The sequence below is a fragment of the Mustelus asterias genome, chromosome 3 (assembly GCF_964213995.1).
Source record: "Mustelus asterias chromosome 3, sMusAst1.hap1.1, whole genome shotgun sequence".
Classification (NCBI taxonomy): domain Eukaryota; kingdom Metazoa; phylum Chordata; class Chondrichthyes; order Carcharhiniformes; family Triakidae; genus Mustelus; species Mustelus asterias.
Window position 1 is genome coordinate 21,624,309 of NC_135803.1, and position 25,430 is coordinate 21,649,738.

Sequence of the window (25,430 nt, forward strand, 5' to 3'; positions counted from 1 at the left end):
GGGCCTTTTCTGCCCTGTACAACTCCATGACTCTACTCCATGACTCTGAGGGTGTCACGGTAGCACAGTGGTCAGCACTACTGCTTCACAGCTCCAGGAACCTGGGTTCGATTCCCGGCTTGGGTCACTGTCTGTGTGGAGTTTGCACATTCTCCTCGTGTCTGTGTGGGTTTCCTCTGGGTGCTCCGGTTTCCTCCCACAGTCCAAAGATGTGTGGGTTAGGTTGATTGGCCAGGTTAAAAATTGCCCCTTAGTGTCCTGAGATGCGTAGGTTAGTGGGATTAGTGGGTAAATATGTCGGGATATGGGGGTAGGGCCTGGGTGGGATTGTGGTCGGTGCAGACTCAATGGGCCAAATGGCCTCTTTCTGCACTGTAGGGTTTCTATGATTTCTATGTTTCTACGAATCAACTTGGAGACCACCGCCCCAGCAGCCAGTTACTGGCAATGGCTGAATACTAAACGAGACCATTTTCCCAAACTGAGCAAACAACAGTTCAGGGAGATCCATAAAGAGAGTGCAAAAATAAATACTAATTGATAAACTCCTTTCTCCCACCAGGAGGGGTATAAAGGCAAAAGGATGCAATCCCAGCCTTGCAGCTGATGCTGCACCTTCAGAAGCAATGAGCACACCCACCTACACATAACCCCCTGCCCAGCTCAGTGTATTAGCCACAATAGGTCACATTGCCTGTCCCATAACCTTATCACATTGTTAAAAAGTTCATACTGGAGCACAAAAGATTATATCAGATAATTCAAGCCCATCAAGTCTGCAGCAACACCTTTCTCCTTATTCTTTTTCTGCTCAATTTTTGCTCCCTTCTTCTGCTGTTTCACAGTGCCAGGATCCCTGGTTCAATTCTGGCCTTGTGTGACTGTCTATGTGGGGCTTACACATTCTCCCCGTGTCTGTGTGGGTTTTCTCCAGGTGCTCAGGTTTCCTCCCACAATCCAAAGATGCGAAGGTTAGAAACATAGAAACTAGAAACAGGAGTAGGCCATTCAGCCCTTCGAGCCTGCTCCGCCATTCATTTTGATCATGGCTGATCATCGAATTCGGTATCCTGATCCCACTGTTCCCCCATATCCCTTGATCCCTTTAGCCCCAAGAGCTATATCTAATTTCTCCTTGAATCAGACAATGTTTTGGCCTCAACTATTTTCTGTGGTAGTTAATTCTACACATTCACCACTCTCTGGGTGAAGAAATTCCTCCTCATCTCAGTTCTAAAAGGGTTACCCTATGACCCCCTAGTTCTGGACTCCCCCACCATTGGGAACATTCTTTCTGAATCTACCCTGTCAAACACTGTCAGAATTTTATAAGTTTCTATGAGATCCCCTCTCACTCTTCTAAATCCTAACTGACTTAGTCTCTCCTCATATGACAGACCTGCCATCCAGGAATCAGCCTGGTAAACCTTTGCTGTGCTCCCTCTATAGCAAGGACATCCTTCCTCAGATAAGGACACCAAAGCTGCACACAATGCTCCAGGTGTGGCCTCACCAATAGGTTAGGTGGGTTGGCCATGCTAAATTGCCCCTTAGTGTCCCAAGATGTGTAGGTTATGTGGATTAGCCAGGGTAAATGTGCGGTGTTACAGGGATAGGGTGGGGAGTTTAAATACTCTGTCGGTGAGTCGGTGCAGACGCGATGGGCCGAATGGCCTCTTTCTGTAGTGTAGGGATTCTAAGCTTCTAGGATTTTCTTGAAACAATTGACTCCTCACTGGGATAAGGAACCAATGGGTTGTAGTTGGAGCCAAGTACAATTCCTCATATCTTCCCAGTGCTGAGGTGGAGGAAACTGCAGCTCATCCCAGAGTAATTGTTGGACAAGCGCTCTGTAACACAGAGGCGGTGGATGGGCTGAGAAAAATGGTGGTGCATCTGAACTGTGAGTCATTAACATGTGTCAAAGCTAACCCCATGTCAGAAGATGCTTTTGGCAGGACACCAAATACGGATGTGATTTCAAGATAAATTGAATAATTGCATTGAACTTTCAATATATTGAACCATTTCCAAATCACTCCAGCAGAATGTTTGATTCAAATACCTCACTCAAACACAAAACCCTCATGCAGGCATAACATTTTATCTAATTTGGCTTTTAATGGTCAGATGAAGTCAATCCAATCCTAAACTATAAATTTGAAACAACAACATATTCTGCACTCAATCATGTAAAATCTTGCTTGTTAATTAGCCATGCTTTGATTAGGTTGTTGAATGAGTAACTGAATCAGTTGTAAGATATTCAAATTGCATATTTCCATTTGTACAATTTATGCAAATTGCAATCCAGAGACATTTTGATTTATGGAACATCTTTCCTTGCAGATATTATTCCTGCTCTGATTATTTCTGGAGAACCCAAGGATTTATCCTTGCCAACCTCTTAAATCTTATTTACATGCTGCCCCTCGGCAACACCATCTGAAAGTACAGCAGCAGTTAATGATACCACCCAACTCTACCTCATCACCATTTCTCTCGACCCCTTTCCTAGTTATAAACTGGTCATTATTGTTTCTCCGGCGACCAATACCGCATCAGCAGCAACTTCCTCCAATTAAATATTGGGATGATCAAAGCCATTGATCCCCACGACAAAACGCGTTCCCTCGAGGTCGTCAAAAACCCTCTTGCCCTTGTCCTATTTCTCACCAAGTCCTGTTTACCTGTGACGCCCTGACCTCCATTGGCTCCAGGTTAAGCAATGTGTCACTTTAAAAATGTTCACCCTTGCTTTCAAATCTTTCCCTGGCCTCAGCCCTCTCTGTCTCTCTATCCTCCTGCAATTCCATATGTCTAATCTTCTCTATTTCCGGCTTCGTGAGTATCCCAGATCTCATCACTACACCACTGACAGCCGTGTCTGCAGTTGTGAAGCTCCTAAGCTCTGGAATTTCCTCCGTAAACCTTTCTGAATTTCACTCCTATCTCTGACCGAGTTTTGATTAAGGTCTGACTTAACATCTCTTTTTCTGGCCCCCGTGTTGCGTTTTATTTTAAAACTCTGCTGGGATGTTTTTTCACATTAAAGGCACTATATGCACACATGTTGTCTTTGTTCTGATATTTGTACGTTATTCTACATGTAAATGCTCCCTATGTTCGAATCCCGCTGTGGCAGATGGTGGAATTTGAATTCATTTTTTAAAAAAAAATCTGGAATTAAGGATCTACTGATGACCATGACGCCATTGTCGATTGTCAGAAAAACCCATCTGGTTCACTAATGTCTTTTAGGGAAGGAAATCTGCCGTCCTTACCTGGTCTGACCTACATGTGACTCCAGAGCCACAGCAATGTGGTTGACTCTCAACTGCACTCAGACAGCTAGGGATGGGCAATAAATGCTGGCCAGCCAGCGACGCTCATGTCCCATGAATGAATAAAAAAAAGATCTCCATTTCTCTGACTCTGATTCTTGTGTATCTCCCTCTCTATTTGGCCGTACCTTCAGCTCCCTATCGAGTTTGTACTGTGGATTGCCCTCCCTAAACTCCTCTCCTGCCCCACCGTCCTCTCTCCCCATAAAACCCTCTTTCCTGACTAGTTTTTGGTTAATTCTCCTCATAGTATCCAAGTATTCTTGCAGCCTCTGTGAAGCGCTGCGGGGTGATTTTCCACGCAAGGGGTGCACTGTAAATCCAAATCCTTCTTTTTTTAATCTCCCTCCCTGCTTTGTGCTCAAGTCTACCACAGCTGCCAGGTTAATCCATAATTCAGACTCTGTAGTTCTTTGCGCCTTAAAAAAAAAGACAAGGAAAGGCATCCAATTACTGGGCCATCTTGATAACTGAAAGAAACAATTTTGTTAAATGAAAAATTGCTTAATCCGTTTGAACATTGCACAAGCCTATTAAAGGATTGGAACATTAGCTGAGGGACTGTAGAAGCAGTGCAGGAAGCGGATTTGTTTTGCTGCAACTAATCCCGTTATCAGAAACAGCGCAGAAGAAAGAGCGGGCATAGATTCAGAACTGCACCTCAGAGCAATTTGTTTCCATAGTGATCGCAATACTTATTTTGACCATTTGTCTGGCACTCTCATTCCTACAATACAGCAACACCTTGGTGGCAGCTGTAATTACCGCACTGAAGCTTGAACTGTTAAGGGAGAGTGGGTTGGTGGTGGGGGGTACAGTTGCTTCATGTACAATTAATGGCAGCTTATTCAGACAGGGACTTCTCCCTGTCTGGTTACACTATACCTCCGGGAGTGGGTCTGGCCAGTTGGTTCGTAAAACCACTCTCAAAATGCAGTATAATTTGATTTGATTTGATTTTTTATTGTCACATGTATTAGCATACAGTAAAAAGTATCGTTTCTTGCACGCTATACAGACAAAGCATACCGTTCATAGAGAAGGAAACAAAAGAGTGCAGAATGTAGTGTTACAGTCATAGAATCATAGAATCCCTGCTGTTCAGAAGGAGGCCATTTGGCCCATCGAGTCTGCACCGACCACAATTCCACCCTATCCCTGTAGTCCCATGTATTTACACTGCTAATCCCCCTGATACTAAGGCACAATTTACCATGGCCAATCAACCTAACCCGCACATCTTTGGAGTATGGGAGGAAACCGGAATACCTGGAGGAAACCCAAGCAGACACTGGGAGAATGTGCAAACTTCACAAGGACGATGACCCAAGCCAGGAATCGAACCCGGGTCTCTGGCGCTGTGAGGCAGCAGTGCTAACCACTGTGCCACCGTGCCGCCCCATAATTAACTTAACTAACAAACGTGGAGTTGAACCCACGTCTCTGGCACTGTAAAGCAGCCGTGCTAACCACTGTGCCACTGTGCCACCCTGTGTCATAGCTAGGGTGCAGAGAAAGATCAACTTAATGCAAGGTATGTCCATTCAAAAGTCTGATGGCAGCAGGGAAGAAGCTGTTCTTGAGTCAGTTGGTACATAACCTCAGACTTTTGAATCTTTTTCCCGACAGAAGAAGGTGGAAGAGAGAATGTCCAGGGTGCGTGGGGTCCTTAATTATGCTGACTACTTTGCATCCTCTGTGCCATCCTGAACTTCATTATCTTGATTTAGATAGAGGCTACCTCCAACTCATTATAGCAGCTTTTCTGCAACAGTATACCAGCTCGCCAGCATCAGTGCACTGTTAATATGCTGCAGAATCCATTGTCCGACCAATGCAATGTTGCTTGATATTAAGACAATAATAGATTTAATCCAAGCACTAGATTGATCCAAGCAATAGATTTAATACCAGCAATCACCATGGTTCAAATCAAAGAGTTAGCGACTTGTGGTTCCAACCTTTCACAGAAAGGAACTTTTGAAATTTACTTAATAAAACTGAATTTGAATATTGCTTCCTAAAGAATGCTGTCCAGAATTAGCCATGATATTTCAGCTAGGCCTTCATGTGTGACATGGTGGCACGGTGGTTAGCACCGCTGCCTCACAGTGCCAGGGACCCGGGTTCAATTCCAGCCTTGGGTGACTGTACATAATTTGTACGTTCTCCCCGTGTCTGCATGGGTTTCCTCTGGGTGCTCCGGTTTCCTCACACAGACCAAGGATGTGCGGGTTAGGTGTATTGGCCATGCTAAATTGCCCCTTAATGTTCAAAAAGGTGTAGGTTAGATGGATTAATGGGGTAAATGTGTGGGGTTACGGGGATAGCGCAGGGGAGAAAGCCTGGGTAAGATACTCCATCAGTGAGTCGGTGAAGACTTGACGGGCCAAATGGCCTCCTGCACTGTAGGGATTCTATAATTCCATATTAGCAAGGTCTGGCGCAGCTTCCTTGCTTTTGGACTCAGTGCTTCTTTTGTAAGATTCCATTTGCCTTTTTAGTAGCCTTTTCAATTTGTTCTGCCACCTTCAAAGACTTGTGTACGTGTGCTTCCAGGTCTCTCTGTACCTGTGTCCCTTTTAATACTGCACCATTTTGTTTATACTGCCTCTCCTCATTCTTCCAGCCAAAATGAATCAGTTCACACTTCTCTGCATTAAATTTTATCTGCCATGTGCTCACCCATTTTACAATCGTCCCATGTCCTCCTGCAGCCTGTTACCATGCTCCTCACAGCTCATTGCAAGTGAATTTTACGTTACCTGCAAACTTTGGAATAATATCCTGTATAACCAAGTCCAGGTCATTGTCAAATAGATGGTGGTCCCAACACCAGCCATGGAGGCACCACTACGCACTTCCATCCAGTCTGAGGAACAACCTTTCACCATTGCTCTCTGCTTTCTGGCCCTTAGCCAATTTTATATTCACCCAGCCATTGTCCCTTCAGTGACATAGGTGTCACATTTCCTAATGAGCCTGTTCTATTATTCTTCGTCAAATGTAGCACCAGGGACTGGGTTTGATTTCTGGCTTGGGTCACTGTCTGTGTGGAGTCTGAACGCTCTCCTCGTGTCTGCGTGGGTTCCTCCGGGTGCTCTGGTTTCCTCCCACAGTCCAAAAGACTTTTAGTTAGGAGCATTGGCCACGCTAAATTCTCCCTCAGTGTACACGAACAGGCGCCGGGATGTGGTGACTAGGGGATTTTCACAGTAACTTCTTTGCTGTGTTGATGTAAGGCTACTTGTGACACTAATAAATAAACTTTAAAACTTTAAATGCATTTTGAAAGCCTGTATTGACAACATGAACAGCAATTTCATAGAATCCTACAATGCAGAAGGAGGCCATTTGGCCCATCGAGTCTGCACTGACAACAATCCCATCCAGTCCCTATCCCCACAACCCCACAAATTTACCCTGCTAATCCCCCTGACACTAAGGCGCAATTTAGCATGGCCAATCAACCTAACCTGCACATCTTTGGACTGTGGGAGGAAACCGGAGCACCCGGAGGAAACCTACGCAGACATGAGGACCGGAATTTTACCAGCCTGCCCGTCACGGGAATCGGAGCGGGCGAGGGGCGTACTATGGAAAGGTCCATTGACCTCGGGCAGATTTTTATGGTTTCTAACCTATACACCTTTGGTCTGTGGGAGGAAACCGGAGCACCCGGAGGAAACACACGCAGATCCAAAAAGAACGTGCAAAGTCCACACAGGCAGTCACCCGAGGCTGAAATTGAACCCGGGTCCCTGGCGCTGTGAGGCAGCAGTGCTAACCACTGTGCCACCATGCCATCCATCATCAACCCATTCCGTTGCTTCCTCTACCTGCCTTTTATTATTTTATTCTTCTCTGCGGTAATGTGATTGCTCTCTGGAGGATTTGCCAAACAGGATGGAAATGTTTGGCCTCCTCTCGTCGGTAAGATTTTCCAGTCCTGCTGAAGTTAATGGATTTTTGAACGGCTCATCACATTTTCCAGCCCTGCCACCTCCGCCATGACTGGGTCGAACATTCTGCTCATACCTTATTTACTTTAATATATAAGATTCCAGAAATGTCTCCATTGTGAACCCTTCTTTACCAAGGGAAACAATCCCCATTGCACAATTCACTCAATCAGCGTCAAATAAAAGATTAACTGGCCCTTTTTCTCATTGCAATTAGTGGGATATTGCTGAGCACAATTTGTCTGTATTTTAAAGTTTATTTTATGAGTGTCGCAGGTAAGCTTACATTAACACTGCAATGAAGTTACTGTGAGAATCCCCTAGTCACCACACTCAGGCGCCTGTTCGGGTACACTGAGGGAGAATTTAGCACAGCCAATGCACTTAACCTGCACGTCCTTTGGACTGTGGGGGGAAACCCAGACACAGGGAGAACGTGCAGACCCCACACAGATAGTGACCCAAGCCGGGAATCGAACCCAGATCCCTGGTGCTATAAAGCAGCAGTTCAGACTTCCATACATCACAATGGTTAGTAAATTTTAAAAGCAACGAATTGTGAAATTTCGTGGTACAAATGTTCCGGAAGCTCTATATAAATTATACCTTCTTTTCCTCGGCTGGAATTTAACCCCAGAACTCAACTGGAATTTACAAATTGTGTACACTTTTTAAAATAAATCATTAAGAGCAGAGGCTCAGTGCTACACACTTTATTGTACTTTATATCATGGGTTTACAGGGTTTTGAGTTTAGACGGAATGTCCTTTTGTGGATAGTCGAAGAGGATTGGACTATATTAAAATCCATTAAAAAATGGGCCCGGTTGTTATAATGTCCTGTGGGAACCTTGATAGAGAAATTGCAAATATCTGTATTTACTGATGCATGAAATTTATTTGGATAATCTAGCAGCTATGCCACTGGCAGTTGCGGTTAGGAGACTGCGCGTTAGGAATGGATAGTCAAGATATCATCCTCTCTGTGGAAGATGCAAATCAACAGTGAAATCATTTAGTTGTAGTCAATGTTGTTCCTGATTTTGGTGTCTTGCAGTAGGCAAGTCTTTATTCTGTTTCAAAGTACAAAATGGTATCATGTACTGCGGCATCATAGTATTTATCGAATCAATGAGAATTGAATTCTCTGCCACTCTCCAGCAAATGAAAATGAAATTCCTCTCCATTCCTGACTAAATATACCATTACATTCTTCGATAAATGTATAAGATTCAACTAATCTATCATATAAATCATCATATAGGAGAGGCGATGGCCTAGTTGTATTATCGCTTGATCAATAATCCAGAAACACAGCTAATGTTCTGGAGACCCGGGTTTGAATCCTGCCACGGCAGATGGTGGAATTTGAATTCAATTTTAAAAAAACCTGGAATTAAGAATCTATTGATGACCATGAAATCATTGTCAATTGTTGGAAAAACCCATCTAGTTCACTAATGTCCTTTCGGGAAGGAAATCTGTCGTCCTTACCTGGCCTGGCCTACATGTGACTCCAGAGCCACAGCAATGTGGTTGACTCTCAACTGCCCTCCAAGGGCAACTAGGGATGGGCAATAAATGCTGGCCAGCCAGCGATGCCCATGTCCCACGAATGAATTTTAAAAATGTATCAATCTGACCTTTCTCTTCACTCTACCTGTAACAGCAACATTTTATTCTGCACCCTCTCCTCTGTACTCTATGAACAGTATGCTTTGCCTGTATAGCGCGCAAGAAACAATACTTTTCACTGTATCCCTATACATGTGACAAAAATAAATCAAATCAAAATAGAACTCGGTAAGGAATCTTTAAATGATCAGACAGCAAGTGGGAGTTTGTTTAGCGATGAATTATTTGAAAAAAATACTTAGATAGCAACTCATCACTTTGAGAATATCGCATTGCACTTCACACACTGACTCATATTGAGGAGTGCAATGCGGGTGAGAAAATGCTGCAACTATTCCATTCTAGCAATGTTCCACAAACAGCTGAGAGTCTTTTTTTAGTGGCATTGGCTGAGGATGAAATGTGTGGGCATGGCAGTGCAGGGAGAATGCCTTCGGATAGTGCCACTGGACAGAAAGGAGCTCAGTTATCACATCTCTTCCACTGCTAACAATGCAGCACTTCTCCAGTATTGCACAGGAACGTCAGCCAAGATGATAAATTCACATTCTGGCACAGCACTCAAACCCACAATGGTCTCACGCAGACTTGAACTGAATTAACCTGACACATCACAGTAGTACATATTGATCACTTCTTTGGCAAGGATAAAGTAATAATTGAATCAGACAGAATGCTAATGCTGGGACTAAAACATTCCCCCGCCTTGTTTAGATTCTCCTGTGAAATGCAACATTCCTTACTTTAGAGGATAGGCAAGAATTTGACCCAATATTGATTTGGGTCATTTTTCATGTGTCCCTGATGGCCACTTAAAACAGGAATTAGGCCCCTTACAAAATGTACAGAAATGCCTGCCCTAGGCTGAGAGCATTGATTACAATGAGCTACTCATCAAAGTCATATTAATTAGACCTGACGTTTAATTATGGGCTGGCTTCAGCCTTCCTGGTTGGGGTACACACTCTGGGGGGTTAAAGTCGATCGTCCCCAAAACTGAGCAGGGAATCATGATGGGGTATCACTTCTGATGCAGGGAGCACACCAACTTTGCGCGGCCTACTAACTTATGCAGCAATAAACTCCCTGTTATCATAGATTATCAAATCCCTACGGTGCAGATGGAGGTCATTCGGCCCTTCAAGTCTACACCATCCACAATCCCACCCAGGCCCTATTCCCATAATCCCATGTTGAGTGGAGGCAGGCCTCGGAAAGGGGCCTAATACGTCGGTGCAGTCCGAGTGTCATTTAAAGTCCCAGCCTGCACCTCCAAAAGGAAGATGTATCCTGGCTGGAGCAGGTGCTAGAAGCGTTTGTGCAAGAGAATTTGACCAGGAGTGAGTGATGGTGAGAGCCAGCTCCAGAGTTCTCTGATGCCGCACGGAACACCTTAGTGTCGAAGGTGGGGAGAAGGAGGAAACACCTCTATCCACAATGGTCCACTAGGGGTCCCTCCAGACAAATTGTGAGAAAGCAGTGTGAGTGGATAGTGGTCAATGTCAGAGGTCAAAGCTCAGGGTCCTGATTGCAGGTTCGCTGGATTAGCCATGGCAAATGCACAGAGTTAAGTTTAAAGTTTAAGTTTTAAAGTTTTAAAAATTTATTTATTTATTAGAGTCACATGTAGGCTTACATTAACACTGCAATGAAGTTACTGTGAAAATCCCCTAGTTGCCACACTCCGGCGCCTGTTCGGGTACACTGAGGGGGGATTTAGCATGGCCAATGCACCTAACCAGCATGTCTTTCAGACTGTGTGAGGAAACTGGAGCACCCGGAGGAAACCCACGCAAACATGGGGAGAACATGCAGGCTCCACACAGACAGTGACCCAAGCCGGGAATTGGACCCGTGTCCCTGGTGCTGTGAGGCAGCATTACTAACCACTGTGCCTCCTATAGGAATTGGGTGGGGGTCGGGCGGGGGGAGGAGAGTGCACGGCTGGGTAAGATGATCTTTTGGATGGGCCACATAGCCTCCTCCTGCACTGTAGGGATTCCATGATCACAGTTGGATGGTTAGTTCACCATCAGCCTGGCCAGAATGGGGCTGGGCTGATTGCAAACCCCTCCTTCCTCTTCCTCCCTGTTAGCTGTTTGCTCTATACCTGGTGACAAGGGTAATGCTCTCTTGGTGGCGAGGGTGGGCAGCATGCACCAGATGTCGACCTGCGCTCCCACAGTGGTCCAGGTAGCAGGAAGGCATTGCTTCAGCTCGCCAATGGTCTGCTATTTGGATTTCATTTTGCTGAGGGATATTTGTTGTACAAATGCTGTCCTTTTGTGCATGGCTTGCTTACTGGAATCAGGAGCCAGTCGCCAAAGCAATGTCCTTCTCACCCAAACCCTCTGGCTTGTCATGCTGCCTGAAATACAGACACACCGGATCATTACTGCTGTCAGGATATTTGGCATTTGACCTGCGTGAGCCACAGTGTCTGGTCACACACCAAATGCATGTTGAGGAGTGGAAGCCCCTTCAGTTGTGACACATGTCTGAGTTGACATGACCCGCAAAGTGGCGTTTATGCAGTCATGACAACCTCTCTAACATTCCTTTCATGGGATGTGGGCATCATTGGTAAGACCAGCATTTGTTGCCCATCCCCATTCACATGGAACATGAGAAAGCCTGCAATTCTCATGAAGCCGGCATGTTCACTCTGCCAACTTCTCTCTGGTAAGGGAGAATGAAATATATTCAGCTGTCTTGGAATGCAAAACCTATGTGACCTCCCTTGGGCAATAGTGGAGGGAGATTTTTTTTTGCGGGATGTGCGTGTCGCTGCCCAGTACTTTTTGTCCATCCCTAATTGCCCTCCATTTCAGGGGGCATTTAAGAGACAACCACATTGCTATGGATCTGGAGTCACATGTAGGCCAGACCGGGTAAGCACGGCAGATTTCCTTCCCTAAAGAACATTAGTGAACCAGACGGGTTTTTGTAACAATCAACAATGTTTTCTTGGTCATCAGTAGATTCTTAATTCCAGGTTTTTTACTGAATTCAAATTTCACCATCTGCCATGGTGGGATTCGAATCCGGCTCCCCAGAACATTATCCTGGATCTCTGGATTCTAGTCTAGTGACAATACCACTAAGCTGCCCCGTCCCAAATATGTTGCAGATATCTCTAGCTCCAGCCTGAATGGCAGCCAGATTCATCGCCATGGCCACCTTCACGGTCACAGGTGTTGCAATCCTTATCCTGCTCCGATTTTGCACTTGTGGCTGAAGAAGGTGACAGATTCACCAAGATGTCCTGGGCAAAGCACAGATGTCTCACTCACTGTTCATCACTGAGGTTCAGATTGGTAAATTTGCTCCCTGAGCTTCCTGCTCTCCGTCCAGCTCCCCCTCCTCCCTCTTCCAGCAGCTTGTCCTGCTCTGTGTGACCTCTGCATTCTCTCTGTCATGCAAACTATGTCTGAGGAAAAGTAGTTGTGCAGAATTCTTGAGATCAGGACAAAAGCCTTCAGCACATGCCACCCACTCCCTGTAGATTTTAGCAGTTAGAAATAACTCTAGAAACCATTAAAAATATTATAGAATTGCAGCAACAGTCAGTGGAAACCAATTAGCAATTAACCCTTAAATACCTGAAGATGAGTAGCATCATACCTTCTTATTTTGTCAAGAATGGAATCTACACAGTAAAGCGGCACGCTGGTACAGTGGTTAGCACTGCTGCCTCACAGTGCCAGGGACCCCGGTTCAATTCCCCACTTGGGTCATTGTCTGCGCGGTGTCTGCATGTTCTCCCGTGTCTGCGTGGGTTTCCTCCGGGTGCTCCAGTTTCGTCCCACAGTCTGAAAGACGTGCTGGTTAGATACATTGGCCGCGCTAAATTCTCCCTCGGTGTACCCGAACTGGCGCCGGAGTGTGGCAACTGGGGGATTTTCACAGTAACTTCACTGCAGTGTTAATGTAAGCCTACTTGTGACTAATAAATAAACTTTAATTTAATTAAACCATGTCATTACAGTTGCATCTTGTCTTTTGAGTTTCTCCCAATTGTCATTTGGGTAAATCTGAAGATTTTAATTTATAATTATGCAGATGTTTCAAATCTGCATCCTGACCTTCAATGTCCAGGGAGGAGTTATATTTCAAACCTTTAATTTTTGACAATTCAACATCTGGGCTATTGACATGAGCCAGCTGTACTGGATAGCTGTTATTGGAACTAAGTAATTAAATTTATGATTATTGCATTCAGTTGGGTGATGATAGAGTGAGAAAAACATCTCCTTTCAAAAGTGAACAAAGAAGAACGCAAAGCTCGACAAACTCATCTCATTGTGAGCATTCTTTAAAATGAGCTTCTGTCAGTAAAACGGTGTTGCTATGTTAATGTGCCATGCCAAAGATTATATTGCTCTCTTAACACTGTCTGCACAGTAAACCCCGAATCTCAGACATGCGGTTTCGGGCCTAAATTGGCAGTTCTGTACAGAAGCCAAAAAATTGAACACTTTAGCATTTTATTGTCCAGTGCTGTTTGGCTCCAGTAAATAAACATAGTGCTGGTGGAGCACCTTCTTACATGTTCTGCGTTGTGCCGGCGTTGGACTGGGGTGGGCACAGTAAGAAGTCTCACAACACCAGGTTAAAGTCCAACAAGTTTATTTGGAATCACGAGCTTTCGGAGCGCTGCTCCTTCATCAGGTGAGTAGAGGTTAGTTCACAAACACGGCCATATATAGACACAGACACAATTGCAAGATAATGGTTGGAATGTGAGTCTTTACAGGTAATCAAGTCTTTACAGGTATAGACAGTGCGAGTGGAGAGAGGGATAATCACAGGTTAAAGAGGTGTGTCTTTGCCTCTCTATAAGAATAATGGCGATTCCTAAAGGAGGTGTGTTTCCCACTCTACCATCACTCAGCCGGATGCAGGCTTCAGCATGAATTTAATTGCTTTGTCCCAATAACAGCAATCACATCCAGCTGGTTTTTGTCAATAAGTCCAGATGTTGAATTGCTGTAAATTAGAAGCTAAAGATTATAGTTCTGTCCCAGACGTGAAAGATCAGGGAGCAATCTTTGAGACGGCTACGTGATTATAAACTCAAATCCTTAGATTTGCCCAAGTGATTTGTGTGTGAAGCTTAAACAACAGGAGGAACTGCTAACGAAACAGTCAGTTTGTGCAGGTCCCAATATAGCAAAGAAGAGGCACGAGGCTGATAACTGGTCAAGGCCGAAGGTTGGTGGGAAATGCAAGATTCTGTTGTGCGCTTGGTAAATGTATTAAATAAATCTGTGGAAAACTAGTTTACCTGACAGTGGTAGCTTGGCCCATTTAAGGGGCAGCTGTTCGTGGGTCATGGGATCCTCCTGGGGCCTATCAGGAGGAAATGCCTGAACCTCACCTATTGGGTGTTAGGGTACAGGCCCTGGTAGGAGGGAACTTTTAGTATGAGACCTGGAGTGGGTGGAATTAGACCTATACTTGCATTGAGCTTGTAAAAAAAATATATAATTTTATCTTTCCTTCAATCAATCTCCATTGTGATTCAAGGCTTCCTTGTTGAGATATCTCCCACCACATCATTAACAAACTGCAGAAAATAGAAAATGCAGGTCAATGTGTGCATCAAACTCTAATATCATTGCACACAATATATGCTCTCCCATGTCCTTCCGACCTTTGCTTTGCTGCTCCTCTCTATGCCTTTCCTATTTGTTTCTACTTCAATCTTTTTTCCTTTGGGATGGGTAGTGGCAGGCAGCCTGGTGTTTAAGTTTATTTATTAGTGTCACATGTAGGCTTACATTAACACTGCAATGAAGTTACTGTGAAAATCCCCTAGTCGCCACACTCCAGTGCCTGTTCGGATACACTGAGGAAGAATTTAGCATGGCCAATGCGCCTAACCTGTCTTTCGGACTGTGGGAGGAAACCAGAGCACCCGGAAGAAACCCACGCAGACACAAGGAGAACTCTGCACAGACAGTGACCCAAGCCGGGAGTCAAACCCGGGTCCCTGGTGCTGTGAGGCAGCAGTGCTAACCACTGTGCCACCTTGCCACCCTACATATGTCCCAATAAGGGTGCCAGTGGGCACTCTGATTGGGCCTCCCATTTCACTGTGTGACGATACTGTTACAGGGAGTCAGTATATTTGGGAATCATACAACTCAGATGCAGGAAGTTCTCCTGGAAAGCAGGAGAATTGCCCATGTTAGCTATTTCGTGTTTAGTTAGTAGAAAGCTTAATGGGCTTTTGTTCATAAATGGGAAAGGACCCCTGGCGTCTAAAAAGCCTCTCTGGAACCTTCGCAGCTGTCATATGCTAACTATATTTAAAGTGGGGATAAGTCTATGGGAAGACTTTTGCTTAGTTGGAACTGAAATAGTGATAAGTTAGAAATTAGAATCTTTTTTTTCCATGTTTAAAAATTGGTCAACTGTTAAGAGCCACGCTGTTTCATTTTGCTTGAGCTATATGTAAACTGTGTTATGAATAAAACTTGTTTTGATAAAAGATCCCTAATTTGTCAGTAGAATCATCCTATCCTCGTATTTATGCCAAAAATAAAAGAAGTGGTATAGTGTAATTTGACTTCATGACATACCTTAGGGTTCGGGTCTGGGATCATAACAACTAGTCCACCCTTTATCCATAAATGGCTACCTGTGAGAAAGTCACGAGTAAAGTCCCACCACAGCCACTTCTGTGTTCCTGACCCAGAATTCAGTCAGTCTTCCAACAATCTTGGCAAAATCCAGTCCACTGTGTGCAACATTCTCACGGGAAAGTCTAGTTTAAAAATCTTGCACATCGTGCACCTAGTCACATACTTCCTGCAATGCTTCCTCCAATCCTTCTCGGTGACACTTTTTAGTCACACTTAATCATAATCAAATTTATTCTAATTTAGGCAAATTTATTCTGCTTCACCTGATTGAGTCATCCTTGTCATGCAATTGACTCACAGCCCTGACCTTCATTTAACAGATGCAGCAGGTCACGGAGAGGTTAACGCAAACCAAAAATGATTGAGCAACGCAGAATGCGGATAGCATGAGGGGAATTGTGGCCATAGGAATTCTCACTCTCCTGAAGATGTGTATGACTTTCAGCAGTGTGACTGGGAGTTTGGTCATGGATCTTATGGTTGATGATTCTATTTAAGGTCTCAAAGTTCTGTTGCTGTTGAATTCTGTGTACAAATTCTGTCCACTCAGTTTCTCTCCCAAGAATTTGGCTTGTCAGCATGACACATCACTGGCTGTGAAATGATGTGGTCTCACGTCAGTGCCCATAGAAAACTTTCTATAGCTCTGCCTCTCATAGCCAAAAATCTTCAGTTTCTTTGATATTGTTGGCTCTCCCTGGGATAATACTTCATATGAAACCAGTGACCTGCTGATCTTTCTTCCAGATGTCTTCACCAGGGAAGCAGGCAGGTTATGGAAGGGGCTTTCTGTTTAATCTGACAGACTCTTCAAATGCAACAAGATTGGGACAATATCCAGGCTTGGGTGACAAGTGGCAAGTAACATTCGCGCCACACAAATGCCAGGCAATGACCATCACCAATAAGAGACACTCTCATCACCGGCCCTTGACATTCAATGGTATTACCATCATTGAATCCGCCACTGTCAACATCCTTGGGGTTACCATTGACGTGAAACTCAACTCCACTCACCACATAAATACAATGGCTACAAGAGCAGGTCAGAGGCTAGGAATACTGCGACAAGTAACTCACCTCCTGACTCCTGTCCACTATCTACAAGGCACATGTCAGGAGTGTGATGGAATACTCCCCGCTTGCCTGGATGGGTGCAGCTCCAACAACACTCAAGAAGCTTGACACCATCCAGGAAACAGCAGCCCACTTGATTGGCACCACATCTACAAACATCCACTCCCTCCACCACTGACGCTCAGTAGTAGCAGTGTGTACTATCTACAAGATGCACTGCAGCAATTCACCAAAGATCCTTAGACAGCACCTTCCAAACCCACAACCACTTCCATCTAGAAGGACAAGGGCAGCAGATACATGGGGACACTGCCACTGCAAGTTCCCCTCCAAGCCGCTCACCATCCTGACTTGGAAATATATCGCTGTTCCTTCACAGTCGCTGGGTCAAAATCCTGGAATTCCTGCAGTCAACCCACAGCACATGGGCTGCAGCGTTGCAAGAAGGCAGCTCACTATCACCTTCTCAAGGGCAACTAGGGATGGGCAATAATTGCTTGCCAGCCAGCGACGCCCCTGTCCCATGAATGAATATAAAAAAACCTCCCTCCTCCAATTGCTATGTAAACTCAATGTTGTTTCACAGTGTGGTCAAAGATCTTGAATTCCAGCAAGCTATGTTAGTTTATTATTTCAGGGTTGTGAAATTGGATTATGATGTTTCTGGGCATTCTAATGCTTCCCTAATTAGTGGTCTGATAAATAATGATCATAGATATAAAAAAATGTTCTGGATTGGATGAGCATCTTCTGTATTTATTGGTCATTACCACTCATTATACTTCTATACTTGTTATGTGGGCACACCTCACTCTCTTGTTGGCACCACCACTGGAAATCTCATGACAAGTTACAATTCCCCAGTGCTTCTCAAATGCTGGGAAAATGTTGAATTTGTATTAAGCAGTTCTTGAGGCAGAGGAGAAAAAAAAGGAAAACGTGGTTAGGGTGAGAAACTAAAGTCACGGCTGAAGAGAGTGGTTATGAGAAGGTTTTTGTGAGCAGGGAGGGAGATGCCAAAGGGAATTAGACAGGAAACTCCGGAAGTAAGAAACATCGGAGTTGAATGTCTGAGGCAGTTTCCCCAATCGTCTGTCAATTTATTTGGTGGAAGAAATGCGGAAACCGCAGCAAATTGCTGTAAACAGGACTGAGGGCAGGAGCCTTTCACAAGACAGTAGTGCATGTTATTGGAGGGAGACAGTAGAGGTCATTGGTAATATCAGTGTCACTTCAAGCACTGCTCCTCCAGGGTCAGTAGGAGTCCACCTACTTCCTGAGAAGAGCTAAATTAAGTCTACACACTGATTAGCATTCTCTACCACTCAGATCGTCTCCACTCAGCAACTTAGCTCACTTTCCATTTCTGCATCTGGGTGCATGGGATCTTGCTTCTGCAAAAGGCAATAACTGCAAATCCTCAAGCACCTTGAGTCAAAACCACTTTACATAACTCGACTTAAAGGGATAATGCATCGCCTTAAGTTTTCATCATGGCATGAACTGCCTTAGCTGAAAATGTGTCTTTTCACCATTGGGGAGGCGATGGCCTAGTGGTGTTATCGCTAGACTATTTAACCCAGAAACTCAGCTAATGTTCAGGGACCCAGGTTCGAATCCTGCCACAGCAGATGGTGGAATTTGAATTCAATAAAACATGTCTGGAATTAAGAATCTACTGGTGACTATGAAACGATTATTGGAAAAACCCATCTGGTTCACTAATGTTCTTTAGGAAAGAAAACCTGCTGTCCTTACCCGGTCTGGCCTACATGTGACTCCAGAGCCCCAGCAATGGAAAAACGCTGCTGCCATCAGACTTTTGAATGGACTTAACTTGCATTAAGTTGATCTTTCTCTACACCCTAGCTATAACTGTAACACTACATTCTGCACCCTCTCCTTTCCTTCTCTATGAATGGTATGCTTTATCTGTTTAGCAAGAAACTATACTTTTCACTGTATACTAATACATGTGACAATAATAAATCAAATCAAACCAATGTGGTTGACTCTCAATTGCCCTTGGGCAACTAGGGATGGGCAATTAATGCTGGCCAGCCAGCGACGCCCATGGCCCACAAATCAATAAAGTAAAACACATGGCCATTGATGCTACATCAATTATTAAGGCTGAGATTGATAGCTTTCTGTCAGCTAAAGGTATTAAGGATGTGGGGCAAAAGCAGGTCGGAATATGGAATCAGATCACAGATCAACCTCTCATTGAATGATGTGGAGATGCCAGCGTTGGACTAGGGTCGGCACAGTAAGAAGTCTCACAACACCAGGTTAAAGTCCAACAGGTTTATTTGGAATCACAAGCTTTCGGAGCGCTGCTCCTTCATCAGGTGAGTGGAGGATTGGGTTCACAAACAGGGAATATGTAGACACAGGCTCGATTTACAAGATAATAGTTGGAATGTGAGTCTTAACAGGTAATCAAGTCTTTACAGGTACAGACAATGTGAGTGGAGAGAGGGTTGAGCACAGGTTAAAGAGGTGTGAATTGTCTCAAGCCAGGACAGTTAGTGAGATTTTGCAAGCCCAGGCAAGTCGTGGGAGTTACAGATAGTGTGACATGAACCCAAGATCCCAGTTGAGGCCGTCCTCATGTGTGTAGAACTTGGCTATCAGTTTCTGCTCGGTGATTCTGTGTTGTCGTGTGTCTTGAAGGCTTCTTGGAGAAAGCTTACCCGAAGATCAAAGGCTGAATGCCCGTGACTGCTGAAGTGTTGCCTGACAGGAAGAGAACACTCCTGCCTGGCGATTGTCGATCCGTTGTCGTAGCGTCTGCATGGCCTCGCCAATGTACCATGCTTTGGAACATCCTTTCCTGTTAGACAACATTGGCTGAGTTGCAAGAGTATGTACCGTGTACCTGGTGGATGGTGTTCTCACGTGAGATGATGGCATCCGTGTTGATGATCTGACACATCTTGCAGAGGTTGCTGTGGCAGGGTTGTGTGGTGTCGTGGTCACTGTTCTCCTGAAGGTTGAACATCTCGCCAAGGCCATCCCTACACCCCCACTTCAAACAACCGCACAACCTCAAACAGACTATTGTTTGCAGCAAACTACCCAGCCTTCAGAACAGCGAAGTTGTCTACCTGATAAGCTGCAGGAAAGGATGTCCTGAGGCATGGTACATTGGCGAGACCATGCAGGTGCTATGACAACGGATGAATGGACACCGCTCGACAATCACCCAGGCAGGAGTGTTCTCTTCCTGTCGGAGAACACTTCAGCAGTCAAGGGCATTCAGCCTCTGATCTTCGGGTAAGCGTTCTCCAAGGCGGCCTTCGCGACACACGACAACGCAGAGTCGCAGAGCAGAAACTGATAGCCATGTTCCGCACACGTGAGGACGGCCTCAACCGGATCTTGGGTTCGTGTCACACTATCTGTAACCCCCACGACTTGCCTGGGCTTGCAAAATCTCACTAACTGTCCTGGCTTGAGATAATTCACACCTCTTTAAACTGTACTTTAACCCTCTCTCCACTCACACTGTCTGCACCTGTAAAGATTTGATTACCTGTTAAGACTCGATTTCCAACCATTACCTTGTGAAGTGAGTTTGTGTCTATGTATGCCTTGTTTGTGAACCCAATCCTCCACTCACCTGATAAAGGAGCAGTGCTCCGAAAGCTCGTGCTACCAAATAAACCTGTTGGACTTTAACCTGGTGCTGTGAGACTTCTTTCTCTCATTGAATGGCAGAAGAGACTTGAGAGATTAAATGGCCTACTCCTGTTACTATGGCCGGAATTTTACCGGCACATCCACCCCGGAATCAGGGTGGGCGAGGCTTGCAGAACGGAATTCTCCGTTGGCCTTGGGCAGGATTTTACGAGCTTCGCCAATGTTCCCAATGCTTAGACACAGCCATCCCTTGACTCCATTTTCAGGAGGTGGATTAACTTATGCTGGGCCTTTGAAGAATTTCATTGGGAAAATATATAAATATTTCACTTTGTTTATTCCTCCCTAAAATGGGTAGCAAATTGGAGTCAGATCCAAACCATTTGAAAAAATCTCTAAACTCAGTTGAGCCGTCAAGACAGTCACTAAATGGAGGCTGGATGCTTCCCCAGAGGGAGAAAGGTGTCAGCATCTTTTAGTAGCTGACTGAACAATAGAATTTACAAAATGATGACAGCAGGATGTCTCTCTCAGACTAATAGCCTGCGAGATTCTGCTGACTGCTCTGACAAGATTGCCATTTACGATTACAATTCGGTGGTGTTTAATATAGAATGTAGTGCAAAGTATAAAAGTAGAGGAGAAAATAATGTCTTGGAAAGGGGATCGCACTGCTAATTAGAACATTTCAGTACATGAATTTTTAAAAGTCAAATTTCTAAAGTACTTTAATCACAACTTGAAATGACATCAACAATGTAAGGAGTCACATTAATTATGCCTACCACTGTTAAGTGGAGAATTATGACAGGTTAGTAACAAGGATATAACAGCTTTTGTATTACTTCTGCCTGTGAGAAATAACTGAGGCAGATATTAGAAGTATCCAGTTGGTCTGTTGCACAGGAAGCAGACAGACGATTAACATCGGCATATTGGCCAACGCTATTATATATTACTGTTGGATTTCTATTCATAAGGCCCTGTCTCTCATAAAACACACAGATATTGTTCATTGTCTTCCGCTATGGATCCCATCTATTTGGACATCATCGACGTCTCTTGCATTGCATCCTATGAGGTTGGACGAAAAGACGTCTTGCACCTGATTTGAACTTATACGCTTCTATCATACTATGCGACAAAACAAATTTGTTCCATTCCCGTAGAAAGCATTTTTTTCTTTATCCCATTATTTATTGGATTTTTTTTGTTGGGCATGAACACACAGATTTAAGGTAAAGACCAGCTGCTTCAGCAGGTTATATTGAATAAACATTACAATTTGGCTCCAGATTGATATAGCTTAGGAAGGCCTAGTTTGAGAGCCTCATTGTGTAAGATGGACCCCTTACCTAACAGATAATTTACCGTATTTTGACACATCAATGAATCAATCAATTCTACTTGTCCCAAGTATCAGACATTGCTCTCTGGCTAATATAGTTACTGGGGTAAAATTTAACTTCAGTGGGGGCACGAGTGGTCTCCGACTGTTTATTACCCAAATGGTTTTGGTGCAAATTTCACTTCTGCTTTTCTCTACACAAAAGTTGAGAAGACCACATGGTCATATTCCAGTAAGCAAATTATATAACAGTCACAAGGATTCTTTACCTGATCTTGAGATCTTGTTAACTTTACATAGAAACATAGAAACATTGAAGATAGGAGCAGGAGGAGGCCATTTTTCCCTTTGAACCTGCTCCACCATTCATCACAAATCATGGCTGATCGTCCAACTCAATAGCCTAATCCTGCTTTCTCCCCATAACCTTTGATCCCATTCACCCCAAGTGCTATATCTAGCCGCCTCCTGAATACCTAGATATTGGTACAAATAAAGACACGCTGTGATCTGTAGGGGACATGAGGTCCACTCACAAGGAGGCCCCATACAAAGCAAAACTAAAATGGTTCTATTTACCCAAATAGATAATGGTAACTTTAGTAAATATACCACACTGCACACTGCAGATTCTTTAATGGAGACCTGGCTGGAACTATCCGGCTGTTCACGCCAGTGGGATTTTCTGGTCCCGTTGCAGTGAATGGAGATTTTGCTGAGCGCCAAATTTTCCATCTCGCTTGAAGCAGTGGTAGGGCGCGAACACCCGGAAAATTCCAGCCTGGGCTTCATTCAGTTACATTGGGAAACTTTACACAGCCAATTAAGTGTGCCTGAGCATAAACGTATTAATTATTCTAGTTAAGATACTAACTATCTTTACATACTGTCTATGATGCAGTGTTTGAAAAACTCTTGTAGAATTCAGTGAAATTCCACATTTGTGGAGGAACTTGCCTATTTTCTTTATCCTAAAATACCTTAAAGTTCAAAGTTTATTTATTTGTGTCACAAGTAGGCTTACATTAACACTGCAATGAAGTTACTGTGAAAATTCCCTGATCGCCACATTCCGGCGCCTGTTCAGGTACACTGAGGGAGAATTTAGCATGGCCAATGCCCCTAACCAGCACATAGAAACATAGAAACTAGAAGCAGGAGTAGGCCATTCGGCCCTTCGAGCCTGCTCTGCCATTCATTTTGATTATGGCTGATCGTCGAATTCAATATCCTGATCCCCTCCTTCCTTCCATATCCCTTCATCCCTTTAGCCCCAAGAGCTATATCAAATTTCTTCTTGAAATCAGACAACATTTTGGCATCAACCAATTTCTGTGGTAGTTAATTCCACACATTCACCACCTTCTGGATGAAGAAATTCCTCCTCACCTCAGTTTTAAAAGATTTACCCCTTTTCCTCAAGCTATGACCCCTAGTTCTGGACTCCCCCACCATTGGGAACATTCTTTCTGAATCTACCTGTTAGAATTTTATAAGTTTCTATGTGATCCCCTCTCACTCTTCTAAACTGCAATAAATATAATCCCAACCGACTTAATCTCTCCTGATATGACAGACCTGCCGTCCCAGGAATCAGCCTGGTAAACCTTCACTGTACTCCCTCTATAACAAGGACATCCTTCCTCAGATAAGGGCAGCAAAACTGTACACAATACTCCAGGTGTACATAATATTCCATCTTTGGACTATGAGAGGAAACGGGAGCACCCGAAGGAAACCCACACAGACACGGGGAAAACGTGCAAACTCCACACAGATAGTGACCCAAGCTGGGAGTCGAACCCGGGTCTTTGGCGCTGTGGGGCAGCAGGGCTAACCACTGTGCCACCGTGCCTACTTGAGGGTGGAAGGATATGCCCCATGGAATCAGTTCCCTTTGGACACTTCCACTTTGGATACATTACTGAGGAAGATTCGAAGCAATGCTTCTCATGTTCAATGCCTACCTTCTGGACACAGACAGCTGTAGCCAGTGGCCCTGTTCATGCAGGTGGCTCCATTTTCACACGGCTGTGACACGCAATGATCGATTTGGGACTGGCACACTTCTCCTGTGTAACCTGGTAATGCAGTAAAAAAATCCATTAGATAGAACTATTTCTCATATTAGAAAACACAGGTGCCACCAGGAAAGTAATCCTGAAAAAGATTGCCATTGCTCAGTACTGAGTCTGCAAAAAACATTTCTGCATCAATTAGCTTCATTACATTCATACTTACAAAGCAAAAAACCTTTTGTCTTTGGGAATGAAACAGCTTCTCCCAGTGTCCTGGCCAACATTTATTCAAAGAACAAAGAAAATTACAGCACAAGAACAGACCCTTCGGCCCTCCAAGCCTGCACCGACCATGCTGCCCGACTGAACTAAAACTCCCTACCCTTCCGGGGACCGTATCCCTTTATTCCCATCCTATACAGCTAGGGCTTTTCTCTTTAGAGCGGAGGAGGATGAGAGGCGACTTAATAGAGGTTTATAAGATGATGAGGGGAATAGATAGAGTGGACGTTCAGAGACTATTTCCTCGGGTGAATGTTGCTGTTACTAGGGGGCATAACTATAAGGTTCATGGTGGGAGATATAGGAGGGATGTCTGAGGTAGGTTCTTTACTCAGAGAGTGGTTGGGGTGTGGAGTGAACTGCCTGCTGTGATAGTGGAGTCGGACACTTTAGGAACTTTCAAGCGGTTATTGGATAGGCACATGGAGCACACCAGAATGATAGGGAGTGGGATAGCTTGATCTTGGTTTCGGACAAAGCTCGGCACAACATCGAGGGCCGAAGGGCCTGTACTGTGCTGTACTGTTCTATGTTCTATATTCATGCATTTGTCAAGCCGCCCCTTAAAAGTCACTATGGTATCTGCTTCTGCTACCTCCCCCGGCAGTGAGTTCCAGGCACCACCACCCTCTGTGTAAAAAATTGACTCGTACATCTCCTTTAAACCTTGCCCCTCGCACCTTAAACGGAGCGAGGCGACTTCTTGCAAGTTGTGCCCAGCATACCTTCTAATTCTATATTTTACTCTCGTTATGACTGTAACATTACATTCTGCACTCTCTCGTTTCCTTCTCTATGAACGGTATGTTTTGTCTGTATAGTGCGCAAGAAACAATACTTTTCACTGTATGTTAATACATGTGACAATAATAAATCAAATCAAAATCAAATCAAATTAAACCTATGCCCCCTAGTGATTGACCCTTCCATTCTGGAAAAAGGCTTCTGACTATCCACTCTGTCCATGCCCCTCATAATCTTGTAGACTTCTATCCTCAACCAATATCAGCACAACAGATAATTTAACTCTAACTTTATTGATCCAATCAGTAGCACATGCTTATTGCAAAGATTAATAACTTACACATGCATTGTTTATTTGTTTGAATATTTTATGGCATAGTAGGGGGTGGCACGGTGGCACAGTGGTTAGCACTGCTGCCTCACAGTGCCAGGGACTCAGGTTCAATTCCGGCCTTGGGTGACTGGCTGTGTGGAGTCTGCACGTTCTCCCCGTGTCTGCATGGGTTTCCTCCGGGTGCTTCGGTTTCCTCCCACAGTTCAAAGATGTGCGGGTTAGGTTGATTGGCCATGCTAAATTGCCCCTTAGACTCAGGGGGATTAGCAGGGTAAATATGTGGGGTTATGGGAGTAGGGCCTGGGTGGGATTGTTGTCGGTGCAGACTCAATGGGCCTCCTTCTGCACTGCAGGGATTCTATGATTCGAGTGTGGTTTTATACAAGGTCTGT

General features: G+C 44.4%; 1 protein-coding gene across 1 annotated transcript in view; it reads right to left on the minus strand.

Moving 5' to 3' along the window:
* Nucleotides 1-25,430, minus strand: part of dner (delta/notch-like EGF repeat containing) — a 319,201-nt gene that overhangs the window by 29,968 nt on the left and 263,803 nt on the right. The window contains exon 7 of the mRNA XM_078201917.1: nt 23,628-23,741. Within this exon, the coding sequence (XP_078058043.1) occupies nt 23,628-23,741 (114 nt within the window). The remainder of the gene's footprint in view (nt 1-23,627; nt 23,742-25,430) is intronic.